We start from the raw sequence: 27,819 nt of genomic DNA, 5'->3' as shown, positions 1-27,819 counted from the left end.
GCCTTACACCCACTCTGCAGCCAGATCAAAACCTGGACACAAAGAGGAGAAGTAAGAGGAGTCAGATCAATAACAAGAGACAGCAGTTGACATCGAACGAAAGGCGAACGAAAAGGAGAGAGAGATGAACTGAAAGAAGGAAAAGGTCATAAAAAGATTGACAGAAAAGACAAAAAGTAGTGCAGCTGAAAGGGACAAAAAGCCACCATCTACAAACATCAGCATGTGTAATATTATATTACTTTATTTATCTTTTGTACAATGTAATTACAATACAAATATGTAGGTTTAAATACAAAAAATCTGTAAATAAAGATTAAAAATAAATTCCACTGGTTTGCTTTGTTACCATCACTAAACTATGGTTTTACAATCAAGTTTATGAGGTCATTTAGTTTGCTTTAACGTGGAACACAATTAACCTACATTTATAATTTGGAGGGCGTGCAAACAAGAGTCGAGGACTAAAATATACTTTCAAAAAAATAAAAGCAGTAATTTCATACGTGAGTCAGGCTCGTCCTGTCGAGAGACGAGGGTAGAAAGAGAGATTTGGATTTGCTCGGTCAGGAAGAAATATTGATTTGTTTCAAAACAAAAGGACTAAACCCTGAAAGGACCAGAGACACACACATTCTCTGTTCTCTGAGAGGCAGCCTGTCGGACGGGCTCGCTGCCACAGGAAGAGACCCAATAAGCTAATTAAACTGTGGGGAGTTAATGAGCAGAAAACTTAATCAGTGGAAGTTCATATCCATACAATTGAATTACCAGGGAACATAACAAGAGCATCTCTGGTTCAGATTTCAGTTTTCAGAGAGAGTGGAGCAATCGTATGAGACAGAGCCCTTCATTAAAGACAGTTTTCACTCTGTATTGTTCTTGAATCGCCCTTGAGTTTGCTGACTCATTCCAGAAACTGAGAGTTCAAATACAGAAGGCTTTGTTGTCTTAGAAGTGTTAAAAAGTTGCACATACTGAGGAAAGAATCTTGTTCATGATAAAATAAAAAAACATTCTTTAAACGTGTTGTTTGTGAGGTTAGAAGAGTTGAGGAACATGACGCAGAGAGATGAAAGAAAGAGTCAGAAATGATTACATTGTAGGATACAATGTACACAATAGTACACAATGAATAAGTCTTAACTCTCGCTTTCTCTTTCATCACATAATATATCGTTTTTTCTTTCCCCAGACTTCCTCCTTCTCCTTTTTAAAGGTATATCTCTTTTCTCTCTTTCAGTCTTTCACATACATTTCATCCCTTTTTGTTTCCTCTAGCATTCTCCTTGTAGCTCCTCCAGATTCACTTTTCCACCTGTCTACTCAATTTTTTAAATCTGCATTAAAAATTAATAACAATTTCAGTCCACACTGCTCATGTTCCTCTTCTCTTTTTACCTCTGGTAAACAACCCTCAGATTTGTAATGAGTGCAGTACTGCTGCAGCTGACACAGTAGTACACAGAGGAGAATACAAAATCATATAGTACATGGAGACTTTACCCTGTGTTTGAACATATTAAAGGATCTATGAGAGTAGGAATCTAGTGCATCATTTTTTCAAGCAGTTGCACAGTGTTAAAGATATTTTTTGTTTGTTTCCGCTGAGTTATCAACATTCCTCGGATGTTTTGGGAGAAGATGGAGTCCTGTTGGACTGCTGTGCTGTATTGTCCAGAGTGTCTGAGTGCTGTATATCCTGAAGTGATTTTTCATGTCCCAGTAACCCTTGATGTTACGCCTTTGTAAAAGAAATGGGGCACAGAGCCAAAGTGAAGCCACATTGGCCTCACCAGCAGTAAAGCGTTTATACGTGAGAGGCTGACGGGTGGAAGAAACATGCTGCTATTTACACTACTGTGTCACATGTCGCACTACACACTGCTGAACTGTCCGTCAGCCCTTGCTACGTGGTTCCTGTTGCATGACTCTCTGTTGCCCTGATACCTGTCTGCTACCTGTAGTTTCCCTCCTTTTATGGTGCAACTTAATAAATATAGCTCCTGGAACGCTGCTGTAAAGATTTAAGTTTCATGTATACTTATATTACTTGTTGAAATAAAAAAAAGAAATACAATAAATAAAATAGTTTTGGCCATAAATCTCTACTGTTAGTCAGTAAGTCCTTTTGGGTTGGTAGGGTTGCGTCTTACATCATTGGCAAGTCCTTTCAGGTATCCAAACTTTTGCTGCGCTTGGCTAAGATCAGACTCGGTCCGATCACTAGTCAACAAATTGCTTCTCTACTTCTCTGCACGTCTTGTGTTGTAGCCATATCCGCTAAACTCTCCTCCAAATCTCCACCAGATAAATAACATCTCATATGTGGTTTGGAATGCATCTGTGTGGAGTTCCCTTTTCAAAGAAAGAAACCACTGAGCCGAGCCACCCCCATTCCCCTCAGGGAGGCACATACAGTACATCCAGGGACCCGCTGCAGGTAAAGCAAAGCCAGAGTGGAGAAGTTAAAGCAGGGAGGGGAGGTGGTTAGCAGATGGAGTGAATGGATATAGCCCATCAAGTCCAGTGAACCCGACCTGGTTTTCCAATGGCAGCCAAGCAATCTGCAAACTTCAAAAAACTCTCAAGGGAGTGCAAAGAAAGCAATCAATATCATAATAGCATTGACTCCTATGAGGGCTTTTAGCAAGATGCTAGGCTGCCAAAGGTCAGATGCGAGGCTAACCTCAAGGACTTGCATCCTGTTCTCACTAAGCAGAGATGCTAGAATTAGAGCCAGGCTCCTTCAGGCTTTAATTCCAGTGCTAGAGCTACAGCTTTGGGAGGACAAGTCTGGCTCAATCTCAAAAGACTTTTGAAGATTTTTGGAAAATGGGTTGGGGGCTGCAGCTGGCGCCATATTGCCAGGCGCTGGCCTGGCCTCCAGTGCCGCCCACTTGGCCTCAAAACGATCATCCTCTTGAGGAGCAATGGGTGCTGGAGCTGTTAGCTGGCTGCCCTCTGGCGGCCAGCTGCTACCACTGCTGGGAGTCCCATTCTGCAGGTCCATCATGCTACTTTGTGGTGGGAGGCCATTAATTGTTGTTGATAGTGGTGGAGTGGAAAACCCTGCAGTGTCCCCAACTACATTCGGTGCTCCTGAGTAAGAATGGTGCGGTCCCACTGATCCAAGTGCCCCCACTTTGGGTCCTCCCACTACTGAGCCCATGGCTCCCCCAGCACCAGATGAGCCTGTGGCGGTGCAGAAGACGTTAGCCACCATTTGAGATGGTGTGATGCCAACCACAGGCACACTGGCATTGGGATAGGTCATACTGCTGGCCAGGCCTGGCATGTAGGTCTGCATAGGCACGAATGCCGGTTGGACAGGCGGACTGGCGAACATTCCCACAGGGGCTGGAGTGGCATCAAAAGCCAGGGGGAAGGGCTGCATGGAGCTGGGAAGGGAGCCTTGAGGGATGGAGGGCTGCATCATGGGTGCCCCAGTCATGCTTGGGCCGGACATTGTGGGAATGGACATTGAAGGCAGAGACATAGGGGGGTTTGTAACTGGAGGGCCTGGTATTAGGGGAACTGATGATATTGAGATGGGTTGGAGTGGCATCTGGGCCTGACCTGAGAGAACAGAGGGACCCGAGATGAGAGGTTTGGACATGGTCCCAAGGACTAGAGAGACAGTGGTCACAACAGCTGCCTGACTGGACATCTGCTGATTGGACACGGAGGGTGGTCCTGGGATGGCGGGGATGGCGGGACCTGGAGGAGGGGTCTGCTGAGCCTTGACAGCCTTGGAGACTTCCTCCAGCCATCTTTCTGCCTCGGAGGGTGTGCGTCTGTGTCCACTATGCATCTGCATTTGCATCTGCATCGCCACCGAAACAGGAGGAGGAGAGTTGAGTAGGGGTTCGGGCTGCACCCAGGAAGAAGTGGCTGGAAGAATAAAGTTAAAGATTTAGTAAGTGTAAGAATTTACTCACCACTGTGTTTAGTAGAGCCTGTTCTTTAAAAAAATCAATCCTAGTATTGATCTGATGCAGATGTCTTACCCTGCGGAGGTGCAGGTGGTGGGGGCAGGACGGGGGGCACTGTGCAGGGTGGAGGACCATTCGCAGACATAGAGGGGTTGGAGAAGAGCTCGTCTGATGGCTTGGTGAGGGCGGCGTTCATCTGACCACATAGGACATTAATACAACCATCTACCTCACCTGGCAACCCCATATCCATTTCTGGTACAAGCAAGAAAGGGAGTCACAGAAAGGAAAGGAAAGGAAAGGAAGAAAGGAGACCAGAAATATTTAAAAAGAGGAAATAGAATAAAGGGAGGGTTGAGAGGAGGGAGAAACAAACGAGAAGAGGGAGAAAAATATTCATTAGATTGTGAAACAGACCCAGTTAGCATCAAAAGCATAGAAACTGGAGGAGATGAAGACTTTGATGTTGGCCTCTTTTGACCTAAAAAGCATGAAAAACAGAAGTTCTCATGGCAAACATGATGTTGTGATAACAGGGAACTTCTTATTAAAGATAACCATGTTCAAACGTAGTAACAACACTGCTAACAGGCCATGCTGAACTGTGCAAACGACCCTGCAACATGTAGCGTCATACTCTGTGTACATGTCAGCCTGCTATGTCATTGCTGTGTGTGTCTTGTGCATTAGAAGGATTCAAACAGGAGAGGCTGGCTTAGTTTATCCATGTTTTCAAACCAAATGAAACCGATCAGAGCAGAGAAGGATTATGCAGCAGAGTGTTTCTTTCTGACAATGGTACGGACTGCAGCTTTAAACCTCTGCTGCACGGACCGCAGATATAAATAGATATCATATCTAATTCCCTCCTCTCTATCCCCTGGTCCCTCCCTTTACGTTGAGGCACAGGATGTTTTTTTTTTGTCCTCTCTTTTGTCACCCACTTCCTCATCTTTCCTTTTTGCTCCCATGTGAAATATGCAAAATACTTTTTTTGTACCATACTTACTAATACTTACTAAGATTTTCTTACTAATATATGTTTGCATTTAAAGCTAATCCAGACCCCTTTTGACTCAACTGCTATGGTTATTATTATAAGCCATAGTTTTAATATCATTATTGTAGTTTTCTAACAATAAGTGCACAATATTTACACCATTGTAACCTTGCCTTCGATATAAATGTCACAGATGTGATGGTGTGATGGTGGGACAAAGTCATACCACTGCTGTCCCACCATCAGAGGTGACAACAGAGGCATTACAGAGGAGAGATGGGATCACTGGGAGCCAGTGAAGCAAGCAGGATGGAACAGCGATATGTCTGAGTGCGTGTTTATGTGAGGCTCCTGCATGCCGTGCCTCTCATGCTTCAACAATGTAAAATCACTCACTGGGACACCAATATTACACTGCTGTGAGATCAATATAAAAACACAACGGTGTGTTGATGGCTGAGCTTTGTAATGGTGCTGTTGTAGATTATAGTTATTATTGGCATTGTTATTATTATTACAGCCATAAATCTGTATTATCTGTTTGTTTTTTGCACATTTCGTTTTGTTGATCTCTCTCTTTGCATCTCCCTCCATTACACTCTTTTTTCATTTCTTCATGGCAGATGGCTCTTTGCATATGAGTCAAAAGGTTTCTGTCTGTCATGAGGAAGTTTGTGGCAGTCTCAACCTGTATTTTGAAAAGTGTTCTAGCATGACTTTGGTTCTGATTTGGGACGATAAAGATTGACAGGTGAGAATTGTACATGCATATGTAAAGGAATTACTGCAGAGGAGCAGCCTTAGAGTGAGGTTAGTGGAAACACGAAAAGCCAATCATCAGGTCAGATTCCAAACCTCTGTCCTGATACTTTCTTTAAACATGTAACCCTCTTTGATCCGTGAGCTCTGTGTTTCTCCAGGCTCTGAGTCCTATGGGGGGAGTGCTGGAGGCGTCTTCAAGGTCTCCCATTAAAGATTTCTCTGTGCTTTGTTCTGCAGAGACCGACCCTGTGATCCCTCTCTTTCCTTAGACTTGACAATGTCCCACAGAGCTCAGAAGCACTCCAAGTACCTAAACATGTGTTGTTTGTGTGTATGTCTGTGTGTGTGTGTGTGTGTGTGTGTGTGTGTGTGTGTGTGTGTGTGTGTGTGTGTGTGTGTGTGTGTGTGTGTGTGTGTGTGTGTTTCTGTCAGTGCAGAGGCAGGTTCAAGGACAGACAGAAGGCTTGCTGAAGGCTAACCAGGACATCTGATTGACCGCACAAATCAATACGCACATTGTTCAGAGAGTCACAAGGGAGCAGGGAGGCAGTGGAATTGGCTGCTACTGCTCAGTGTGTGCATCTGTGTCTCAGTGTGTGTGTGTGATCTTTGGTGAAAGGAGAACATCGTGTTTGTAAGACTCACCCTTACTCCAATTCACAACCACTGAATATATACACTAAGCATCATGGGAGAAAACAGGACGATTTAGACGTAGTAAACAACAGAAAGGGAGAGAGAGTGGGAGCTGAATGTTGAGGTCTGGTATTTCAGTCAGACGAGTCTCACAGTCGACTCTCATCTCGTCTAATGACTGTAATCAGCCTCCCACCTGAGCGCTCTGATCCTGTGGCACCATACAGAGTGGGCGTGTCTATGTGTGTGCAATCCTGCATGTGTGTGTGTGTGTGAATATTAACTTGTTAGGGAAGAATCAGTTAGTGTTAGATGCCTCTTTTAAAATGGACACACCTGTAAGTCGCACAAGTCTTGTCATCACCATTAACAACAACCACTGCATTACTTTAAACAAGTGTTTTCTTCTTGGCCTGGAATCAGTGGAAGGCAGGTGATGAGATTAAATGTAAGATTTATAACTCTCCTTTTTTGGGGTTCATTTGCGTGTTTTATGCCTTTAGTTTGAGAGACAGGACAGTGGACAATGTAGGAAGCTTTGTATGTTGTGTGCAATATAGTTAAACAATGAAACAGAGTCAAACTGAATGTATGAACACCGTTTTGATTCAGTTCTTAAAAGCTGCTGTGAAGAACTTTTGCTTTGTGTCGATTTGGCACCCCCTGCTGGCAAAGATAAACATCTTAGCACTTTACTAGTCTTGTCTTTACATCCCTTGGTAGAATTTATGTCAAAAAATCTCATCTTATTTAAGTCTAACAGTCAAATGTGTCCCTCAGTGTGCTGTCAGTCTGACACCTACATAATAAAAATTATAATTCAGAAATTGTCATAAAGGTCATAAAGAGGCTTCAGTAGCCGCTTCAGTCTGTTTAATGAAGAGTCCAAAACTCCTCACAGGGGCTCTAAAATCTGCACATTTAGGGTTTAATTTTTTCAGTGTTTTTAAATTACAAACCATGACAACACACTGAAGATAGTTCCTTTAAAGTTGAAATAATCAAGGATGAAATTAAACAATATTTACTTTGTTAATTAATATATTGTTAAAATAATTGCTAATATTGCATCTTCTTTTATCAAACTTTACAATCTGTTACTGCTCCTGTAACTACTAAAAACCCTCAGTGCCACTTTTCTTCTACTCAAAGGCCTTAGCCATGTGCATGATCACACATCAGTCCCAGACTCAGGAAGAAAAGACGACAGCAGGTCCTCACATCAGCACTACAGGAGTCAGACTTCAGGATCTCTTGAACTCACCAGGGTTCTTGGTCTGGAAGTCTGTCTTGCGCTGCAGTGTGGATGGCAGGTCGTTGAGGCGGAGTGACAGCTGCCTCTTGAAGGGAGAGTTCTTCTGACTGAGGGCAGGAAATCCCCTGAACGAGCCCTGACGTACCAGCTGCTCTATGGGCGCGTGGCGGCGGGGGATGGCATGTGGTCCGCCAGGTGCTGACCGATCCATGGGGGATGCTGCACCCTCGGGTGGGGAGGCGGTGCCAGGTGGGAGGACTGGGATGACAGAGGATTGGTCTAGAGGAAGAAGAGGTTTTCACAGTCATGATGCAATTCACTGAAATCTGGTTTCATGAGTCAGGTGTGGTCTTGCAAGAAGAAACGAGAAGTAGCAGTGGGTTTTATTGTTCATATATGGTTACTTCTGGTTCCAAAAACCAAGACAGTTGACAGGAAAAAGCCAAACTCAAGGCTTCATAAACTAGTGTCTCTTAAGTGTCATCAAGTTGACCCCTGAATGAGTTTGCTCACTCTTAACTTGACCTAAACATTTTGAGGATCACTTCAAAGTTGCAACTTTACAAGCAATTCATGAAATAACACTGTGACTTACCTTTCTTCTTGTCCTGCATTTTGTCCTCGCTGCTGGAGGAGTTGGCGCGGAAGGAGCCATCACGAACAAACAGTGTACGAATGGTGTCGAAAGAAGCTGTCACGCCGCACTCCTTCTCCCTGCGCTGCTTCCTCTCCAGACATGCAGCAAACGCACAGCCGACAGCATGGCTCAGCCTCTCCCCCTAGAGGAGGGTTAAAACATGTTTAGATGTAAAGTCGACACTTCAGTTTGTTGTTTTATGATTCAACACTCTTCATTCACAGAAACTGCAGCAGGATGAGGGGAAGGTTTCAACCTCTGATCTTACAAATTGCAATCTGAGTTTTTGCTTATGGCACTGAATGCAGCGATTTCCAGCTTGCTGTTTGCATTTCAACCCCACCATCATCACCAGCAAAGACCGCTGCAGAGGAGACAGCTTGGTCGAAGATGAGCACATAGAGATATGGAGAGTGTGATGGAAATAGAGACAGACAGAGATGGACAGATAACTCTACAGGCTTCTGTCTAATCCCCTCTCCTAATCCCACAGGCCTGTGCCATGCTAGCTTCCGTCCACATTAATAATCCGACTCACAGTCTAAGCTGATGAAACCACCGTCATGTTGAGACCGCAGGACGGTTATGGTTGTTGCAGTTGGTTTTAAATTACAACCTCAAGGACAGTGAAACAGGAAATCCAAGAGATTAGAAAGCACCCCAACTACAACAATCACAGAGCAACACAAACATACAATAACCCATGCATGTGTATTTAATTGTCTACTGAAACTAAACTTTGGAGGTTGCTTCTACAAAAACAGTAGCTTTCTTCTCAGAGATAAAGGCTTGATGATTTTAATCATTGATGATCAATCTATTTCTCATGCTGATCAGTTTCCCAAGAAGTCAAATACCAAGTTTAAAACCTTTAAGAAGCAAACACAGAAACATTTTTGGAGATTTTTTTGAAAAATCACTTCAAAATCTATCATGATTTCTTTTTTGTCTATGAACTTATTGATCACTTTCTTAATTTATTAGTCCGGTGCCAACTTGGAACAAACTTAAAGCTTTGAAGACTTATTTTCTTAGACTTCAAGTTAAAATCTTATACATTATCTGAGTGGAATGATTAAAACTACTCTCTTCACAATGTCTCTGAACCTTTTTATTGACATCACAGTGAATTAAGTTTGTTTTATGAGTTTTATATGAAAACCTGAGAACCTTGAAATTATGTGTTCATGCTTTGTGTTGTGTTTTTGCATCGTTCAAATTTTCAACCCTTCTTTCTGTCTGTTAAAAGTTTATTTTGTGTCCCTCCTGAGTTTCTGAGATGCTTTGTCTGTCAAAGCACTTTGTAAACATTTGAGATTTAAACTACTGCTTGCTGGAAAGTCACTTTCGTTCATTATATCTGTTAGTTTTTACACCATTTTGATGCTGTTAACTGTCAGCTGACCTCAGGTAATTGGTGTTTTTTTTTATTACATATCCATCCATTATCTAAACAGCTTTTCCCTCTAACCCTAACCTTAACCGATTGACTCCACCCTCACAACTATGGACAATTCAGAGGGACTACTCGACTGAACACCCATGTTTCTGGACCGTGAGAGGAAGTCTGAGTACCCAGAGATGCAAAGCACACACGGGAAGTCTCCTGCCCAGCCAGGGATTCTAACCAGGAACCTTCTAGCTTATAGGCAACTTAAATACATATGTTTGTAAATATAATATTTCTATGGTTTAATTTCTTGTATTTTTTCAAATAGAAATACATTTTGCAGAAAGAAAAAATCTATGTTTTTTCCAACATCGTACCACCCTTCCTCTGACCATAGAGACCATGAATAGACGACCCCACTGAGCTTGTATAAGATGCTATTGGAACAGGACGTGGAGGGACAGGCCGTCTCGCCTTTGTCTATTTATGTAGAGAAAATCCCTGAGGGGTAGACAGAAGGTTAATTGCCCCCTCACCGAGTCTTTGAGAGCCATGAAGCAGTGGCACATCCACCGTCTGGTAGTACCATCTCTGCAGATGTAGGAGAAGGCCTTGTCGTAGTTACGATCAGGAGCGCAGAATGAAACCTTCTCTATGGTCTGGTCCACAATGAGGTCCTGAGAGAAACGGTGAAAGAGAGAGAGAGAGAGAGGGGTCAGGGGGAATCAAATTCAGTCAACTCAATGGTATTGTTCCAGCAGGTAGATCACATCTAACAGCAGTTTAACCCATGACAGAGAGGAAACATGGCTTCATACCAGCTTGTAGACTGATCCAATGCTTGACACACTGCTTTCAACCTCAGTTAACCCCACGAAACTCCTCTCACTCCAACCTATTTACACATCCACCAATAAGAGAAAAGAAAGTGTCCATGCAGACTAATGACACTGAACCCTCCTTTCATCTCTGAGATGTTTCCACCACTCATCCGTCCTTCAACAAAAGCTTCATTCAGCCCGTCTCCAGTGTCTATGGCCACTATAGAAAAAACTAAGAGGGGCCATTCCCTTTCTCTGTGTACATTCAGGGGCCCCCATCTCACCGAAAAACAGAAAGAGAAGGAAAACAAGAGGAGGGAAGAAGAAGAGAGGGCACAGAGAGAAAGAGGGTTCACACACTCATCCACTTACTTCCTTCCTCTCGTCTGGTGTGGGAGAAAACAAAAAGCAGGGAGGATTAGCAAAGGAAGGAGGAGGCACAAGAGGAGACGAGGAGGATAGATTTGAGGAGAATGAGGCAGAATAATAACAGCTGAGTCTCTGAGAGGTCTTTAGAAAATGAAACAGGGATGTTGGTTCCAAGGCAAGAAGCTACAAACACCACGCAATATTTTTAAGTGTATCTGTATTCTGGAGAAAAGTATAAGATCAAAGTAAGTGTACTTGTGTATTTGTGTGTAACGGTGAGTCAGGTTATGTCCCTGCATTGCTGAAAGGAAGAATAGCACCGTGTGACGCACAGTGTCTCATCCATGCAGCGGAGCCTTGATGCCCTGAGCACACAAAAAAGACTTTACTGGTCCTTTCTATTCAAGTCTTATGAAGGTCTTTATGCACACACACACACACACACACACACACACACACACACACACACACACACACACACACACACACACACACACACACACACACACACACACACACACACACGTATATACAGTACTTTCACTGAGTGTGGGAAAGCGTCTGAATAATGTCTGTGTGGGTGTTATTAGGCATGCTCGCTGATTCATAGACGGAGGCTGAACTTATGGTAACAAGTGAGAAGAGGGACTGAAAGAAAGAGAGAGATAAGGTTAAGACTCAAACTTTAAGAGGATCATCTCATCTCTTCTTGTTTGTTTTTTTCACAGAAAGGTCCACAGTGAGTCCAAACAAATTCATTTTTAAAATGAACATACTGTTCTGAGTGTGGAGACAATGAGCCTCATTCACTGAATGTTCAAAGAAAAAGTTACTTGAAACATATTTCTGAAGTTTTAAAGAAGTTTTCTTATCTGAGACTTGTTCTTAAGTGAGAGCAAACTCCAAACACCTGCAGGAAAATACTGTCATATCTCTGCAAAATGACTGGGTATTGTGTCTTTTTATTTTTGCAACTGTATATCACTTAAAAAAAACAAACAGAACATTTAAATCAGGGCTGTCAAAGTGAACTAAAAAATAATGTATTTACACAAAATTTCTTTTACCCTTGATTAACAAACATTTTCTGAGATTACGACACTCAACCTCTGTGGGAAATAAGGAAGCTGTGCAGCAGTAGTGTTTGTCGTGGAATTTTCATAATCTTATATATGTGTATGTAAGAATGTTTAACTATTGTATTCTTTCATTCTAAATGTCATGTTTAGAGTAACTTGATTCCTGTCATCTGTGACGGGCGAGATAGTGTCAGGGTAGTAGTCAAGGTCTCTCCCCCTGCTCCCGTCTTTATCTATGTGTTATGGCCGACTTACAGTCTCCAGAACTAGAGCACAGGTCTTCTTCCCACTTGTTGTGTTCCTATTGTCCAAACATGGTTATCTAACTTTAGTGTCGTCTTCAGAGGGAATAAATACCATGCCAAGGGTTTTGTCTGGCAGAACTGACTTGGCATTGCACTGCACTCTCCTGCCTGTGTACTGTTATGTTATTTCTCCTCGATCGAGTTCTACATAAACTATTTCAACGTAAGCCGTCCAAGTCTCCTGAGTCTTCTGTGTCCAGTGTCCAGTTTGTTGCTGAATTCCATCACAGTGTTGTGAAGGGCAAACCTTCTTGAGCAGAAACAGATCTTTTCAACAGCAAGTTCAGCTTCAAAGCTTTGTCAGACAGCTTCTTCAGCGAGACTAAAGTTAATTGCATTGAATGTCAGTTTGAATGGAGTTAGCAGTTATGCCCTTTTGTGCGCTCCAGAGGTTCACCTATGCTAGTGAGGAAACATTGGTATGTTACTTGTGAGTTTATCAATTTATAACACTGCTGCTAAAATATATGTGGATGTGTATGCATGTTTATATGTATGCATGAATGTACTTGTGTATGTATGCATGTACACATATCGATATGTGTGTGTTTGTATATGCTGGACTCTATATATATTTTCTTGATGAATCCCTCAGTGATTGTTTTGTTTTTTGCTTTTATTTGTAATTCTCACATGGCTCCTATGTTGTGGAGGGATGTGTTGGTTGTTGATGCAGACCAAAATAAACCTAATCAATCAATCAGTTCTGCAGTCTAAAGAGAGTACTAATTTTCTGGCTTTATATTTATATTTATGGGCTGTATACTTCTAATAATCATAAAGTCCATTTAATCTCACAGATTTATAGATTTAAGAAACTGAATAACTGCCTAATAGCTGGTAAGTATTTTATGCTGGACAGTGAATGTTTGATTGGGTCTAAACCACTTATTAAAAACAGTGATGTGTTCCTTTTAATGAAAGAATAAGTCAGAAGTGCAGCTCAGAGGAATAGGATTCATACACAGAAAGTGTAGGTGACATATCATGCAAAATTGACTTTTTAATGGTTCTCTACCTGAAATATGTTTCCCTGGCATGTCTACAAACCCCCCGAGAATGAAAAAAATCCACTCTGCCCCTGTTTTGATTTCTACACCTTTCTGTAAATGTGTCTAAAACGAGCCGTTTCAGACTTCCATGTTTTTGTTACGTAACAACAATATCCGGTCTGTCACGGAGTCAGAGCTCAGAGCTTGTTCAGCCCATAGACTGTATAAAATAATACTGAATCCCCCCTCCGTTTTTCATTACCTGCACAAATGTGTGTTAACAAGGAGCTTAGGAGGGAGGCATTCTAGTTGTAGGCTGTCTTAATAAACACAAAGGTCGGTTTTACTCCCCACGTCTGCAGATTTGATCTAGTGGATGATTTTTATTTATCATGGATAAGTGCTAGAGCTAATTAGCATAGCCACATAGCTACATGTTCATAGCTGTAGCTGTAGCTGTGTACCAAGACACACGTCGACATACTGTCAAATAAAACAACAAGAAACACTAAATCTGTGACCAATCCTTCAGAAAGGTCCTGCTACAGGCGCCTCTCCGACAGGATCAGATTCTGGATCAGACTCAGAGGGTTGAAGTAACGTGATCTCTGAGCAGCCGTGTATATTCAGCCAACATGTAAACATTAGATCAACGTGCTGGAGAGCCGAGACCACATCCACTTCCTGAGGGGGCGTGGTCAGAGAGAAAACAGAGTGTTCTGAGGAGGACTGAAGAAGAGGGCTTTTCAGGCAGACCAAAATCTGATTTCAAAGTGTTTTTTTGAGCATAAACTTTAAGGACATGTTTTGGGGACCTCTTAGACCAATATATATTGATGAAAAAAGCGTGATATGTCACCTTTAACGTTTTTGCAAGATTTGGGATACCTTGACGATGATGCTTCAATATTTGCAGATAAAATATCTAACTGAAGGGAAAATGGGATGGAGATTAAAGAGGTGGGAGAGAGGAGGAGTAGGACTGATGGATCAGGAGAAGTGAAGTTGTGTGTGTGGCCTCTAAATATAAGAAAAAGGGGAAAAGAACGAAAGAGGCTCTCTCTCCCTCTCTCATCTATTCTCTGCAGCCTTTTATTCTGCACTGAATAGAAGCACAGCAAGCTGCACTCACTCTGTAGGAGGCCTCCCCAGCCACCAGACACTCCTCAAGCGGGTGTGTGTGTGAGTGTGTGAGTGTGTGTGTTTCTGTGTTTACTTGATCTTCCCTCCTCCGCTAAGCACCTTCATCTAGAAACCATGAGTCACATATGTCAGCTCTGAAGCTGCACACACAAACACACACAGATCCAAAATACCCTGAAAGCATCAGGAGAGTGAATGTATATGGATCGTTCTGTTGTTGGCCTTCAGCCTGTGTCGTAACACTGGGACAGAATGAGACTTTTGTAGGTGGACTGAGGAAGAAAATGTGTCTCTACTAAGCTTCAACCTCAGGGGCAGAAATGAAGCCAATGCAATAATGATAAAAAAAAAAACTGCATTTCCTCCCGCGGCCACTTGAGGCTGACTCCAAAAGTCCCCACTGGGCGCAATGGAAACTGCAAATTGTTACAGCAGAATGTAAGGTTTTAAAACATGGTCTGCTCTCTTTGGACAGTTTCAGCGGCACAGACATGAATTTTTAAACAGCTCATCTGTTTTGATTAGATTTAGGCTTAAAGTTATGCATAACTTGAGACATGGACTCTTTAGGGGACAGGTGGATACTGCTGGCTGTCTGCTAGGTGTCACCTCAGCTCATAAGGGCACTGAACATGAACACTCAGCTGTGTTTGTTATATTGGCGCATATTTGGGACTTTGTAGCACACACCAGAAAAAACAATACACTTTGCTTTACAGAATAAGCAAGTAATGGACTCTCTGCTAGCTGAACTTGGCTTGTTACCTCATTCATTCTTAGTTAGCCTATTCATAGCTAGCTCTCCCTTTGCAGGAGTGGGCAAAGCCAGCTGTGAGTCTGCCACAGTCTCACAGTCTTTTCCACAAGCGATCCAAAACCTATTTCACATTTGCACTCCTGAAACTCTCAAAAAGTTTTCAGAGAAGAGAGGAGTTTAGGGAGTCTGGAAATGACACGAAAAGCATGCTGCGAAAGCCACGGTACAATTACAACATGACCGCGGCGGACTACGCAGCAGTTGTTGCATTTAAAATAAAAAATGCAAACATACAGATGTGCAAACATTGTCTCTGTTCTTGTCTTGCAGATGATTCTCCTTCTTCAATCTCAGTTGTTTTTATTCATCCTGCTACATGTTGCTTTCCCTAGTTCGCACAAGTGGCATCATATAAACATGATCACCTTCGCTCACTCATTTGCTGTGAATTTTCTGGATTGTTTCCTGTTACGTTCTCACATCAGCTCACCCTGACACCATGGGAAGTTTTACAAGGGGGGGCTTGCGGAAGAACTTAAAGATAAAATCAGGGTGAAAAAAAAAGTGTCTGTTTGCGTTCACACATGCAGCTCACCTCTAAGACTTTAGGAGTTTAGTGCATGTGTGAAAACAGCTTCATCTTTGAGTAATAAACAACTTCAGTCATCTGCAACCTCACATATCATCTCACTCTGTGGAAAACACAGGGATAAACTAGCACATTCACAAGCTATTGAATTAACACAGACATAGAATGGATGATTTCAGTATCAGTCCATTTGCCAACGCCACTTCTTCCTCCAAATATCCCCTGGCTTCAAACTAAACAACAGCCTGACACAAGAATGCTGAACTTAAGGCTTCATAAAGGCAGTCCAAAAACAAATAGGCCACAGATTTATAAAGTCTATGGTCTTAATTAAATAAATGTGAATTATTTTCTATTTCTGCTTACAAGCTGCGGTTAGAGGCTGAGAACAAAGGTATTTATTAAAGACCACTGTGGGTGTTTCGTGTTTGACTCTGGTTCAAAAACCTTCCCCTTATTATTTTCGTTGCTTTATGAATGCTGGGGCAGAATAAAATAGAAAGAGGAGGATAAGACAAGAAGGCAGAAGCAACACACACATTATATGTATTTACGTACCTTGGTTTTGTCATCCACCACCCTGAGGCCATCCGCTGAAACCCACAGCACTGCTTTGACCGTCTTTTTCCCACTCTGGAAGAAAGAAAATAGCAGTGGCGTCAATAACTTATAACGTGGAGGACAGGCAGAAAGGCTGCACAGGAAACATTTTAATCAATTGAACATTTCATTAAGCGATCCTTTGGGTCTTGCAGAGGTGAAATCACAAATGCAATCAGCATGAGAAGCCACCTTTACTACGTCTGGTGGTTATGTAAAGTGGTCATTACAGCACATGAGGTAATGGTGGTTTAAGAGCAGGGAGGCGGGACGAGGTAAAAACTGTGCCAGCTGGTACTGAGACTCATTTCTCCAGAGGAGGGCACCAGGCAGAGCTAATAACACACTCAGCATGGGCCAAGCTAAAAATACGCAGGCTGAAAAACAGCCACGCCGTGTGTGTGAGTGTGTGTGCACCTGACTTTGATTTAGGTTTGCGTGTGTGTGAGGGAAACAGAAAGCACTGCAGGAAATGGCTTTGAAACCCACATCGAAGCGACAAGGAGCCTCAAGTTTTGCATAATCCCATTGAGTGGAAGAGAAGGAGGGAGAATTGAGGTGAAGAAACTTTGCGAGTGAAAGAAAAGAGTGGAGAACGTGGAGTGGGAAATCAAAAGAAAAAGATAAGTTTGAGGGAAAGTTTGGAGTGTGAGAAACTGCAGAGCGGCAAGAATGCTGCTAAAGAAAGATGCTGATAAAGATGGAGGGTGGGAAGAATAGACTTGTTTTCAGAAGGGATAATAAAAGAAGAGAATCGAATGAAAGGAAACAGTGGTCGAGTAGAGGTTGTGAAAGCATGGAGGATTTCTCTTGTATGCATTTTACTCAGTGTGATTCAGTTAGCTGAGACTTTTGACAAGATGATGCCTCTGTTTGATTCCTGCTAAAGAAATCAGAATGTTCTGCCTTTAAGTTTTGTCAAACAGATTGATTATTCTTATGAAAAGGTGAAGTTTAATTCCAGTTACCAAAAAAAATGCTCTGCCCAGACAAATGTGAAGACTACATTTATGGTGACAGAGTCTCCTGTTTTCTTCTCACTGAATGAATGTGTCTGATTCTGGTTAGTCAGTGTCACTCCGCTCACACGCTCCCTGTCCTGATCCAGCTTCCTAGGGGGGCAAACTGTGTGTGTTTGTGTCACAGTGTGTTTATATGTATCTATGTTAGCCCAGAGCTCGTTTTCTGCCCTTCTGAGCATTTTGGGTTCAGACAGTTGAAGGATTGACAAAAAGACAGATGTGGGAAAAGACCTGCTCGGATGAGTGATTAGTGAGATTAAGTGCTGGAAGTGGAGTGATGTTAGAATCACAGGAAGCCCGGTGAGAGCGTTCCCTATTGTGGTTCCAATTCAAGATCTTAGTTCTCGTATAGATGGGCAGTCAAATGAACTACACCACAAGACCATGCGATAAAAACGCTTAATAGTTTGTTTTTGAAGTGAAGTTGAATGAGATACTCGACAATGTAACCCACAGGGGATCCTGGTCAGCTCGGCCCCTTTGTTTAGAAACCACAACCACCAACCAGAAATTTTATCACATAACTTGGCTTTTAAGAAATTCAGACCCAAACACTAATGTCGGTGTAAGTGTTCGTTCTATTCAGAGTTTTTTCAGTGCTTTGCTCTGCCGTCAGAGTTTTTAAACTACCCGTAGATGCGACACATGTTTTCCTCCAGCTGCAGCGCACTGATCACCTGTTCGGGTCTGCAGGCTACGAAAGAAACAAAGAATACAGTATATAACAATATGTCCATTTTCTCGACACAGGGGCCCATTAAGGCTCCTTTATGCTCCCATGTCCCATGCACACTTGGATATAGACGAAACCGTCTGCACATTTCTGAAAGGTTATGGATTGAAATCATACCTCCTAGATCAAATTATAAGATGCAGCTTTTGCAAAAAAACGTTATCTGGTCATCTGAGTGTCTAAAAAGTGTAATAGTATTTATAATATTACCTTGATAATTTCTGTATTGAAAGATCAATACTTGGCAGTGTGCTCTGATGAAATACTGGCATACAAAATAATGTGTTACTATGCCAAATTGACTTTTTCTCGCACCCCTAGAAGAGGTAAAGAAAAGAAAATAACAAGGCCAGAGAGAAACCTGCGGAGAGTATCTAACTTGTGCTCTGTGTGTGTGTGTGTGTGTGTGTGTGTGTGTGTGTGTGTGTGTGTGTGTGTGTGTGTGTGTGTGTGTGTGTGTGTGTTCTCCTTTGGTCGATACTTGGTGCATGAGCTTCGTGCAACCGGTTCTTTAATGAGCTCCGGTAAAGTTTGCAGATCCTTGGGGTTAGCGTCATGCAGCCTCTATACGACCAAATTGAACCTTAGCGCTGCAGCAGAGGAGGTGTGTGTAAGCTTGGGTCTGTTTGTGCGTGTGTGTGTGTGTGTGTGTCAGTGTGTGTGTGTGTGCAGGATACTTACAACTTTGAGTTTATTCACTGCCTCCTCGCATACGTGCATCCCTCTGGACTCCTCCACCTCGACCAACCCCAGGTACTGCACAGAAAACAAAAATATACTATTATTTAAACATTTTATTTTGCTGTATTTTAAACTTTTTGCTGTATATTCTCATCCAGTCCTGGTGCAAATAAAGCACAGCTGAGCTGAACTCAACAATGACACAAAAGTAGGCAAAGCCTCATTAGCTCCGGTCAGTATTTTTGTATGTGACAGATATATGGTTCTGCTAATGAGGACAGAGGAGAAAGAGGATGACTTAAATAATTTATACCCTCACATCCTCTTTTGTTGTCTCTCCAGTGTTGTGCCTTTTAGTGTACAGAGAGCCAGCAGGGGCACAACTTAAGCCCCCTATAGATCAGCTCCAGTCAGAGGCCAAATGGAGGAGAAAGGGGCAGAAAAGTTTTTAAGAGAGCTATGAGTTCAGGAGGACTTATTAAAGTTATTTTGAATGGGAGAAAAGTCTGATCTGAGCTTCAGAACAAAAGTAGCAATATGAGCAGTTGTTATGTGTCATACTTCCAAAAATAATGGTTGAAAAATAATCAATGTCCCAGCTAAAAGTGCTTGTGTACTAGCTGTTGACAAATAGCACCTCTTGATACACAGGCCTGAATTCAATAAGGTGCTAAATGGTGCGCACAAGCTGGGAGGAGAAAAGTGTTGAAAGTGTACCTTAAGGTATGACAGCTTACACAGTCGCTTCATGTCTTTTGCTTTCAGTCAAAGATGAGTTATCTAGATTCTACAAAGAAAGGCAGAGTCTGTAGGTGAGGGAGTGGATCTTGTTTTTGTATATCAGTGTTTCTACAGGCACTGGGTGTGACGCAGAAAAACATTCTCTGTGGGGAGCAAAGGGGGGAACCCATCAGCAGTCATCTGGTAACAATTGAGCTTTATTGGATGCCTTTTAATGCCTTGTCATTGTTTCTGAACACCAATAGCCTTCTCTGTTAAGATTAGAGTTAGTTCACAGTCAGACAAAAGAAAGATTTCAACAATTTTATATGCCCTCCTTGATGTATATGCATTATATTTTCATAATTTACATTACTTGTATTTTTGTCTTATTTCTGAATTTAAGTTTAATTTTGTTTTTTAAATAACTCTATTTAAAACACATACAAATATGTTTAAAAACTTGACCTTTATTAGAAAAAAAACAATCCAACAAATGGAAAAGTGAGTCAGAGTGTGGCCAATGGCTTCTGAGATTTGTGAATGATAATTAGAAATTAGAAAATTGATTGAGAAAAAAAATGATTTTCAGAGGTAGAGAGGGATTTAAGCAAGAGAGGAGGACTTCCCCAGACTTCATGAAAGGGACAGAAACGTGTACAGTGTCAAATGGACTGGCATCAGAGACAGGAGTTGATGTAAGTGGCAGTGCTTGCTGTCAGCGTCAGTGCCGCTGCTCCTGCTGTTCAAACAAACTACACTGAGATACAAAAGTCATCTTACATAAACTTCAAAAGCTTCAACAGTTTAGTGTACAGTTCTTTTCATCACTGCTTTCATGGTTAGTGTCTCACACTAATTTCAAGTGTCATTTTGCTGGTTAGCTAGAGCTGACATATTCAGGGGATATTTTACTTTCCATATTCAAAGGAGGAAAATTCAGTAAGTGATGGAAGGAACATCAAGGACAAAAAAATCAATCCAACTACTCATCAAAGCTCAGTTAAGAACATGTGTAGTTTTTTTGTGCTATCTGTTTCATAATCTTCTCATCTGCTAGTTTTCCTCCCCAGCTCTCCACTTTTCAAAGAGTCCGTTTTTTTCAGTCTTAAATCTAAGAACATTTTTCCTCCTCTTTGTGCAGTTCAGCCGCTATTGAAGGAGTATCAATATTGCATGACTCGCGAATATATTTAAAGTAAGAACAGAGGAAAGTCAGAGATGTAAGAAAAAAAAGGAATAACTGGGGTAAAAAGTAAAAAGAAAGAACTTCTAATAAAGAGAATGAGAGTTTTTTTAGTGCTTCACTCCCTTGCTTTAAATCTCTCGGCTCCACTTCGCTGCCCATCTCATCAAAAACTCTGTGGAGCATTACCATCAGAAACATTTTCCATTAGCCGTGTATTTTCATTTTACGTCTGGTTTCTCCATCCAGTCTGCAGCCTTTCTCCTTTTATTCCTCCACTCTTATCCAGTTCTATATCTCTCTTTTCATATCTCACAGTGTCTCTTCGTCCCCTCAGCGTGCCCTCATCCCTCACCCTGTCATTTCCTGTGCAGTCCTTAATCTATAACTCCACCTCGATGTCAGTCCTCCCTCTCGAGCCTCCATTGTCTCTGCAGCTCTTCAGCAAATCACATCAGCTCTCAGCGACAGGCATACTGAAAACCCTCGGACCAAAGCTGGTTATCAGTGAATGGGTCTATTATCAATGCCTCTTATTTGCTCTTATTGCATAGGAGGCATTCAACTGAGAGCTACAAGTCTGTGCTTCGAATACTACATGGTACACGCGAGAATCAAATTTCCTTGAATCCTACAAAACTCTGACGTTTATACAATATAATCGTTTGACAATTTACTTGTCAGTTCAGGTTTTATATTTGGATTCACACAAGACTGGAAAAAGGGATAAAAATGAAGCTGCAGCTGCAAAAATAAGCTGCATCTTTTTCTTTTTGTAGGCATTAAAGGGATAGTTGTTGTTTATTTTTGTTAAGGTGGATTGTTTGAAGTACTTGTCAATAGTAATTGTGTTACCCACAGGGGATCCAAGTCGCTTCGGCCCCTTTGTTGAGAAACCAGTCAGAGAACATCCACGGAGGCCAGGGTCACAAGCTCGTTTTAAGAAACTCCACCCTAAAGTCTGATATTAGTGTAAGTGTACAATCTATGTGAACATTTTGCAGCACTATATCTTTGCACTATTCTCAGACGTGACACAAATCTGTTAGGTCTGTCGTTACAAACAAAAGAAAAACCAAACTATTCAAATGTATCTAAAATATATTGACATTTAGGTTAATCATTAGCATCCTTAGAGGTGACTGAATTACACAACCAGAGTACTTTTATTATCCTCTTTTGTCAAAATGTTTAAAGTAATGAACTCATACATTTCCTGTGCAGAGATGAAAATGTATTAATGTTGCATAACAAGGAAAACTTATTGTTTTCTTTTGTCTCTTTTTCCCTAGCTTTGAAAAGGGATGCATATAAATGTCAGGGAACTTCATATCTGGCTACATGTTGACCTCCACAGACCTCTGTGTCTTTGGTCATTTGAAGGAGTCTCCATCAAGTCCAATTGCTCTTAGTTTAGCAGATATTAATCTGTTTTACTCCAGATTTGTTGTGTCCCCACTCAAGGCAGCTTTGCTTCAGGTTGTTTTGCCTGAGGAGGTGTGTTCCGGTTGAAAGGTGACGCCATCGCATGCTCTTTGTTTTGTGATACATATGTTAGGAGCTATCTCAATAGTTTACAAGGATAAATCATCTCCATGGACCATACAGATAAAAAGACTTTTACTCCATATTGGTGAAGAAAGACAGAGAGCTGACCCAGCTTTTGAAACTCACCCGAACAGGGAAGTTACATTTGCCCTTTCGCACTGCCTCCTCATCAGCCTGCCACTGGTAGGGTCTGCTGGCCTCTGGCAAGCAGGTACCTTTCTTCCTCCTCAGGCTCTGACGAAGCTTGTTCATCTCCGGGGTCACGTGCTCCCTGTTGCTGCAGAAACAGAGAAAGACATCAGATTAGCTTTGTAGTAGAGGCTTGAGAGCCACAAGTTAGATGTCCAATTTGCTCCAGAGATTAAAACACTGAAAGAGACAGCCCCATCACATCACATCACATCACAGCTCAACAAAGTGACTCTCTTCTTGCTTTCTTCTAAGAGTTGTGCTCATTAAAAACTAATTAAAAGCAACAGTGTGAGCTATAATGTAAAGAAATGCCCATGGAGAGGTGTGTGCAGAAGCTGTAGTGTTTCATACAGGATTATGAGTGGATGGGATGGATTTCATTGATTAAGTTAAGCTCATTATGCAGTAATCATCCCTAACAAGGCAGTCGCTACATTAGCGTCACAACACTTCCTGCCACAACACTCCATTGATTCTTCATTCAGAAACATGCTGTACTAATCACACCGGCAGAATACTAATGAACACAAAGCATGGGGCTCGTCTTGAAGTGCAGGAGCTGACTCAGGGGTAAAAAATATAACACATTAGAGGGTAATTACATTTTAGGCTATATATTACACCTGCTCTCAGTTCTTTAAGAAACATCAAAAATGCTGAGGGAATACCAAACACAACACACACACACACATACTTTTGCACATGTGCACACACTGCAGTCCTTCTCTGAGCTCACACAACCCTCTTTGCGCTGCTTAATTAGACCATTCAGCCCGCTGGCCTGTTTAGTGATGCTAATTTCCCAGCATAATGAAACATGAAGCCGTCAAAACATGACCTGCTTAAAAACGATAATTACTGTTTTCATTCCTCTGCAGTCACATCCCCCCTCCACAGAAGACCTGGAGTACTATAAAAACAGCTCTCCCAGTTAGGGTCCCCTGTCTCTAAAGCAAGGCTGAATGAAGTACATCTGAAGCTCCTTTTTTATGTCAAGTTTAATGAGAGATAGATACGAGAGAGACAATTTATTAATCCCTCAAAGGGAATAACTCTGCAACAGCAGCTTGAGTCAAAGTCCAGACGCCACATCTAACACAACAGGCAAATAAAAACTTCACAGAACACACCAAAAATACATTTCTAAAACAGAATAAATAATACAATCAGAACAAGAAAATATGTCTGAAACATGGGAAGAACCATCCACTGCGCAAAAAGTCATGTCTAAACAATTAAAGAACTTTGGTTCATGCCTACAGGGATGGGTCCAGAGGGGCAGCCAGGGCCATTCCAAAATCCTGAACTATGATTGGCTGTAGACCTTGACAGAGGCAGATCTATGTTAAATTATATATCCACAGGCTGCTATAGCTTTCTTTGCATTTCAGTGAAGAATATCTCTTCTAATAAATGTCTTTTGAATGTTTGAATAATTAAGCTTGAAAGATTCAATTATCGCCACTTTGTTGTGTTTCTATTTGAAGTCAAACAAATTATAAACTGGGATATAACAACTATTTGGTACTTTAATGGTGGTTGTTAGAGTAGAAAGTGATGACAAAAATGATAAATGCTATTAATTTGTCTGTGTATGTGTGTTTGTTTGCACAGATACCCCGGCCACCCTGCCTAGCTCCTTATCACAGTTTTTTGCTGGTGAGATCACATGAACTTCAAGACAGCCAAGTGCTTCAACTGAGCCACTGAGGTCAGAAAAGTGTGGACATACCCCTTAGAGCATAAACATACTGTATATGCAAATATATGTACTGATACAAGCATAAAGATCACTGTGGCATTGAAAAGTAGCACTTTAAACTGACAACAGAAAAGTTGCATAAGACGAACAAATCATAAAGACTAAGATAAATAAAGAAATTCTGTCTGTTCTTCATCCTCCTGTTTTTCCTCAGTTCTGTTCATCAAAATCATTCTTTTTTACTTTGATTCCCTGCAGTTTTGTTATATTGAAGAATTAAAAAATATACCAGCAAGCTTCATGTCTCTCTGCTTTAAATACAGAACAACAAAGAGCAAAGCAGCACTAATCAAATCAACACCGTCTATGGGACAGAAGTTGCTCCATATTGTTTTTACTCCCAATAATCTCTGAATAAAACTTTGGCTTACCATGTGGTCGCTCCATAAATCACCATCCTGACCTCAGCAAGTTTGTTTGGATACAAAAAGTGTCCACTAAAATATGAAATGCTCATAGAAAAGCAGTGAAGGGAATAAATGTCCTCTTTGCTCTGCCACATGTCAGGGGTTACAAGCAGTTATATACACACAGAGAGACATATCACTTCTCATAATCGCTGCTATGTTTCTAATAATTGCTGCCAAAGGCTGGTGTCCTGGAAATGTGTGCAAGTGTGCAGTCTCATATTCCTCAAACACACTCACAGCCGTGTGTGTCGCGCATAGTATTTAAATGCGGCAGCTTGGGTGGCTTCACACATTTCTGGCATGAGTGGCATGCACCCTCTGCCAAGCGCAGACACACAGATGAACACACACAGCTCAGCGCACACACACATGACCACACTTGTGCCAGTCCTTTCCAGGCAAAGCGCCAGATGACGGGCACCTGGCTGGCACCAGGGCCACTGCAGCAGGTGTGTATGTGTGTGTGTGTGTGTGTGTGTGTGTGTGTGTGTGTGTGTGTGGATAAAAGATGGCTGATGAGTTATACACCAAAATGGGGGAGTTATGTTAGGTAGGGTGGGGGACCGAATAGGGAAATTAGGGAATACATCATGCCCTGTAACTGTCCTCATATGGTTTGGGACAGCGGGGGAAGAGGAGGAGGAGGAGGAGGACTGAGCAAAGAGGACTGGCATCTGATTCCAAGCCACAGGGGAGAGATACAGAAATGAAAGATGAGAAACAAGAGTACTGGCAGGGACAAAGTGCAAATTCAGAAATGAGGTAAGAAGATTTGTGGTTACCCTGTTGATCACTCATCAGTCATCAAGCTATAAAGTAATGAAGATGTGTGAGAGGTCAGCAGCAAAGTTAGAAAAATTGAGCGGCGGATTGACAAAATAGAGAACTATATTTCCCAGGATAAAATACAGAAAAATCCACTTCATGCTGATAACTTACTGCAGCTATAAAACTGAAACTACAACACACATTTTGACATCCTTTTAGTGACAAACTACCAGGACCATATTTTTGTGCCTACACTTTATGACTTTGCCATGAGTAAAATTACTATACACTGCACATGTACAACATGTAAAACTATCAGTTGGATTTGTAACCTTACAAATTCGTGTTTTTTACAGGAGCTTTGTCTGCAGTATAGTTTATAGATCTGATCTTTCCAAGAGGACACTGTCTTATTCAAGTTTCCCCTTCTGAAAGCTGACCTGAATCTTTTAGGAAACTTACGCCCAAAATATATAAAAACAACTTTTTTAACTAGGGCCATCAGCATTAACTTGTTTTATCGCAATGCGATTAACGTCCAGAATAAATGAAATGTTGTCCCTTTCATCCCAACATAATTGAGCCACTCCTGCTGCTGCTGTAATGGAAAATAAAGACTGCACTTTTGGAATGGCACACTCCACTTAAAAAAAAACTCCCAGACAGCTCAATCAAAGTCAAAAGTGAGGCACTTTGTGTCAAACAAAACTAAGATATCACAGAGTACTTTGAGTTTGAGCAAACACCTTGATGTCAGCAAGCAACCACATAACAAGAGCCGGCAGAGCCGTTCTTTGGAGTGAGGGAATCACCACAGACATGTGGATGAAATCAAAACAAATGAGCTAACAGTGGTGGCTGAATGGGTGGCAACTAACCGCAGGCCAGTCAACGCTGTGGAAGACTCAGGTCTCAGGGACATGCTCAGGAATATTATTATATTCCTTACTGTCACAGGAACAATAGATTCACACACACAGGAGCTGCATGAAACAGAGACAGCAACCATCAGACGTATCTCTGGACAGAGTCAGGATAGCTGTTAACCCTGCTTCCAGCCTTTATGCAGAGCTAAATTGGTAGTTTTTAAAGTGGATACCTGTAGAAAGTGTTTCTTTCATTTGTTTCCACTGTAAAATAACCTAATATCTACGTGTGTATGACATTAAGAGGACCTATGAATGTGGTCTAAGGTAGGCTGCAGTAATAGGAGTCCACAGTCCTCTCGCTGAGCAGCACAGCGTGAAATTAACAAAAATATGGTGGTAAAGACTTTCTAATGAAGAGAAAATTAGGGTGGCGACATTACCCAGCATGCAGCATGTACAGGCCTTGCATAGCAGTGACCTCATTCTACAACAAAAACCATGTGCATGATAGAAGACGACAAGAGGCAGACAGACGGGGTGGGCGGGCAGGCAGGCGAGGATAAAAAACATCAAAATAAATCTATAAATCAATGGCACAAATGAAGTCCCGCTCTCGTCATAAACCCACGCAAAACTCTCCAGCACTTCAGCGTAGACTACACAAACAAAAGGCCTGCTGCCAAAAACCACAGAGCTGTTCCCCATCCAGGGTTCGAGTTAGCAGCCATCTGGAACATATTGTAGCAGAGGAGATGGCAGGAGAGACGTCTTACGATCATACGAAGTCATGTCGTCTTTCAAGCGCCTTCACCCTAGCTGACCTCGCTTCATCACTCCTTGCTTCAAAAAGTGCTCCCTTTTCTTCTTCTTCTCGTGTTTGCTCTCCTCTCTCCTCGTCAAAAAGATGCAACAATGGAGGCGAGTGTGGGCCTGGAGCTTTAAGTCTGCTGCTCAAGGAAATGGGTTTAGCAGGGATGAATTCAGCGAGAAAGCTTCGCCTACGCTCACAGACTAATAAAATGTGGTGGGAAATTTGCTCTGGGTTGTAAAGTAGGTATTTTAACTGTTGATATGTTGGGACATTTGTCGTTAAATCTTAGGTATGTGTGTTTTACTTTTGCCATGAGTAATATCAGTTTGTGAACCTGTATTCAAAGCATGTCGCCTCTCTACTCCTCTTCACATCCACGGTGTTAGGACTGCATAAAATCATGTGTGTCCATCTGTGTTTTGAGCTCACCAGAAGTCAGGCTGATTGATAGCTTTGGCACTGTTCCACTTTTTCACACAGATTCATGCACACACACACACACACACACACACACACACACACATACACATACACACACACACACACACACACACACACACACACACACACACACACACACTTACAACGTTCCTTTCTGATCCAGATGTTCTGTGTTCAACAGCGGCTCCAAGATTTTGGCAAAACGGTTTGCACTCCACCCTCACACTTCTTCTCCACCAGATGCTCCACCAGAAGACACACCTCGTACAAGCAGGGAGATGGAGGAGGAGGAGTAGGAGAAGACTTGCGGCCAAACACACACACACAGACACACACAAGTAAAAACACACACAGTGAGTCATTGCCACCTCACATTACGGTAAGCCATTTGCTCATGAAGTTCCAG

At 42.0% G+C, this 27,819-nt stretch overlaps 1 protein-coding gene across 1 annotated transcript in view; it reads right to left on the bottom strand.

The window, feature by feature from the left end:
* Positions 1 to 220: 220 nt before the first annotated feature.
* Positions 221 to 27,819, bottom strand: part of numbl (NUMB like endocytic adaptor protein) — a 69,542-nt gene continuing 41,943 nt past the window's right edge. Inside the window, exons 3-10 of the mRNA XM_034700413.1 lie at positions 22,287 to 22,437; positions 18,707 to 18,781; positions 16,229 to 16,303; positions 10,152 to 10,292; positions 8,184 to 8,367; positions 7,598 to 7,867; positions 4,011 to 4,190; positions 221 to 3,894 (exon numbers count right to left, since the gene is read on the bottom strand). Coding sequence (XP_034556304.1) covers positions 2,750 to 3,894; positions 4,011 to 4,190; positions 7,598 to 7,867; positions 8,184 to 8,367; positions 10,152 to 10,292; positions 16,229 to 16,303; positions 18,707 to 18,781; positions 22,287 to 22,412 — 2,196 coding nt within the window. The 5' untranslated portion in view covers positions 22,413 to 22,437 and the 3' untranslated portion in view covers positions 221 to 2,749. The remainder of the gene's footprint in view (positions 3,895 to 4,010; positions 4,191 to 7,597; positions 7,868 to 8,183; positions 8,368 to 10,151; positions 10,293 to 16,228; positions 16,304 to 18,706; positions 18,782 to 22,286; positions 22,438 to 27,819) is intronic.

This window comes from Notolabrus celidotus, chromosome 14 (assembly GCF_009762535.1).
Source record: "Notolabrus celidotus isolate fNotCel1 chromosome 14, fNotCel1.pri, whole genome shotgun sequence".
NCBI classification, from domain to species: domain Eukaryota; kingdom Metazoa; phylum Chordata; class Actinopteri; order Labriformes; family Labridae; genus Notolabrus; species Notolabrus celidotus.
Note: the sequence above shows the minus strand (reverse complement) of the source record. Positions and strands in the feature narration are given on the sequence as shown.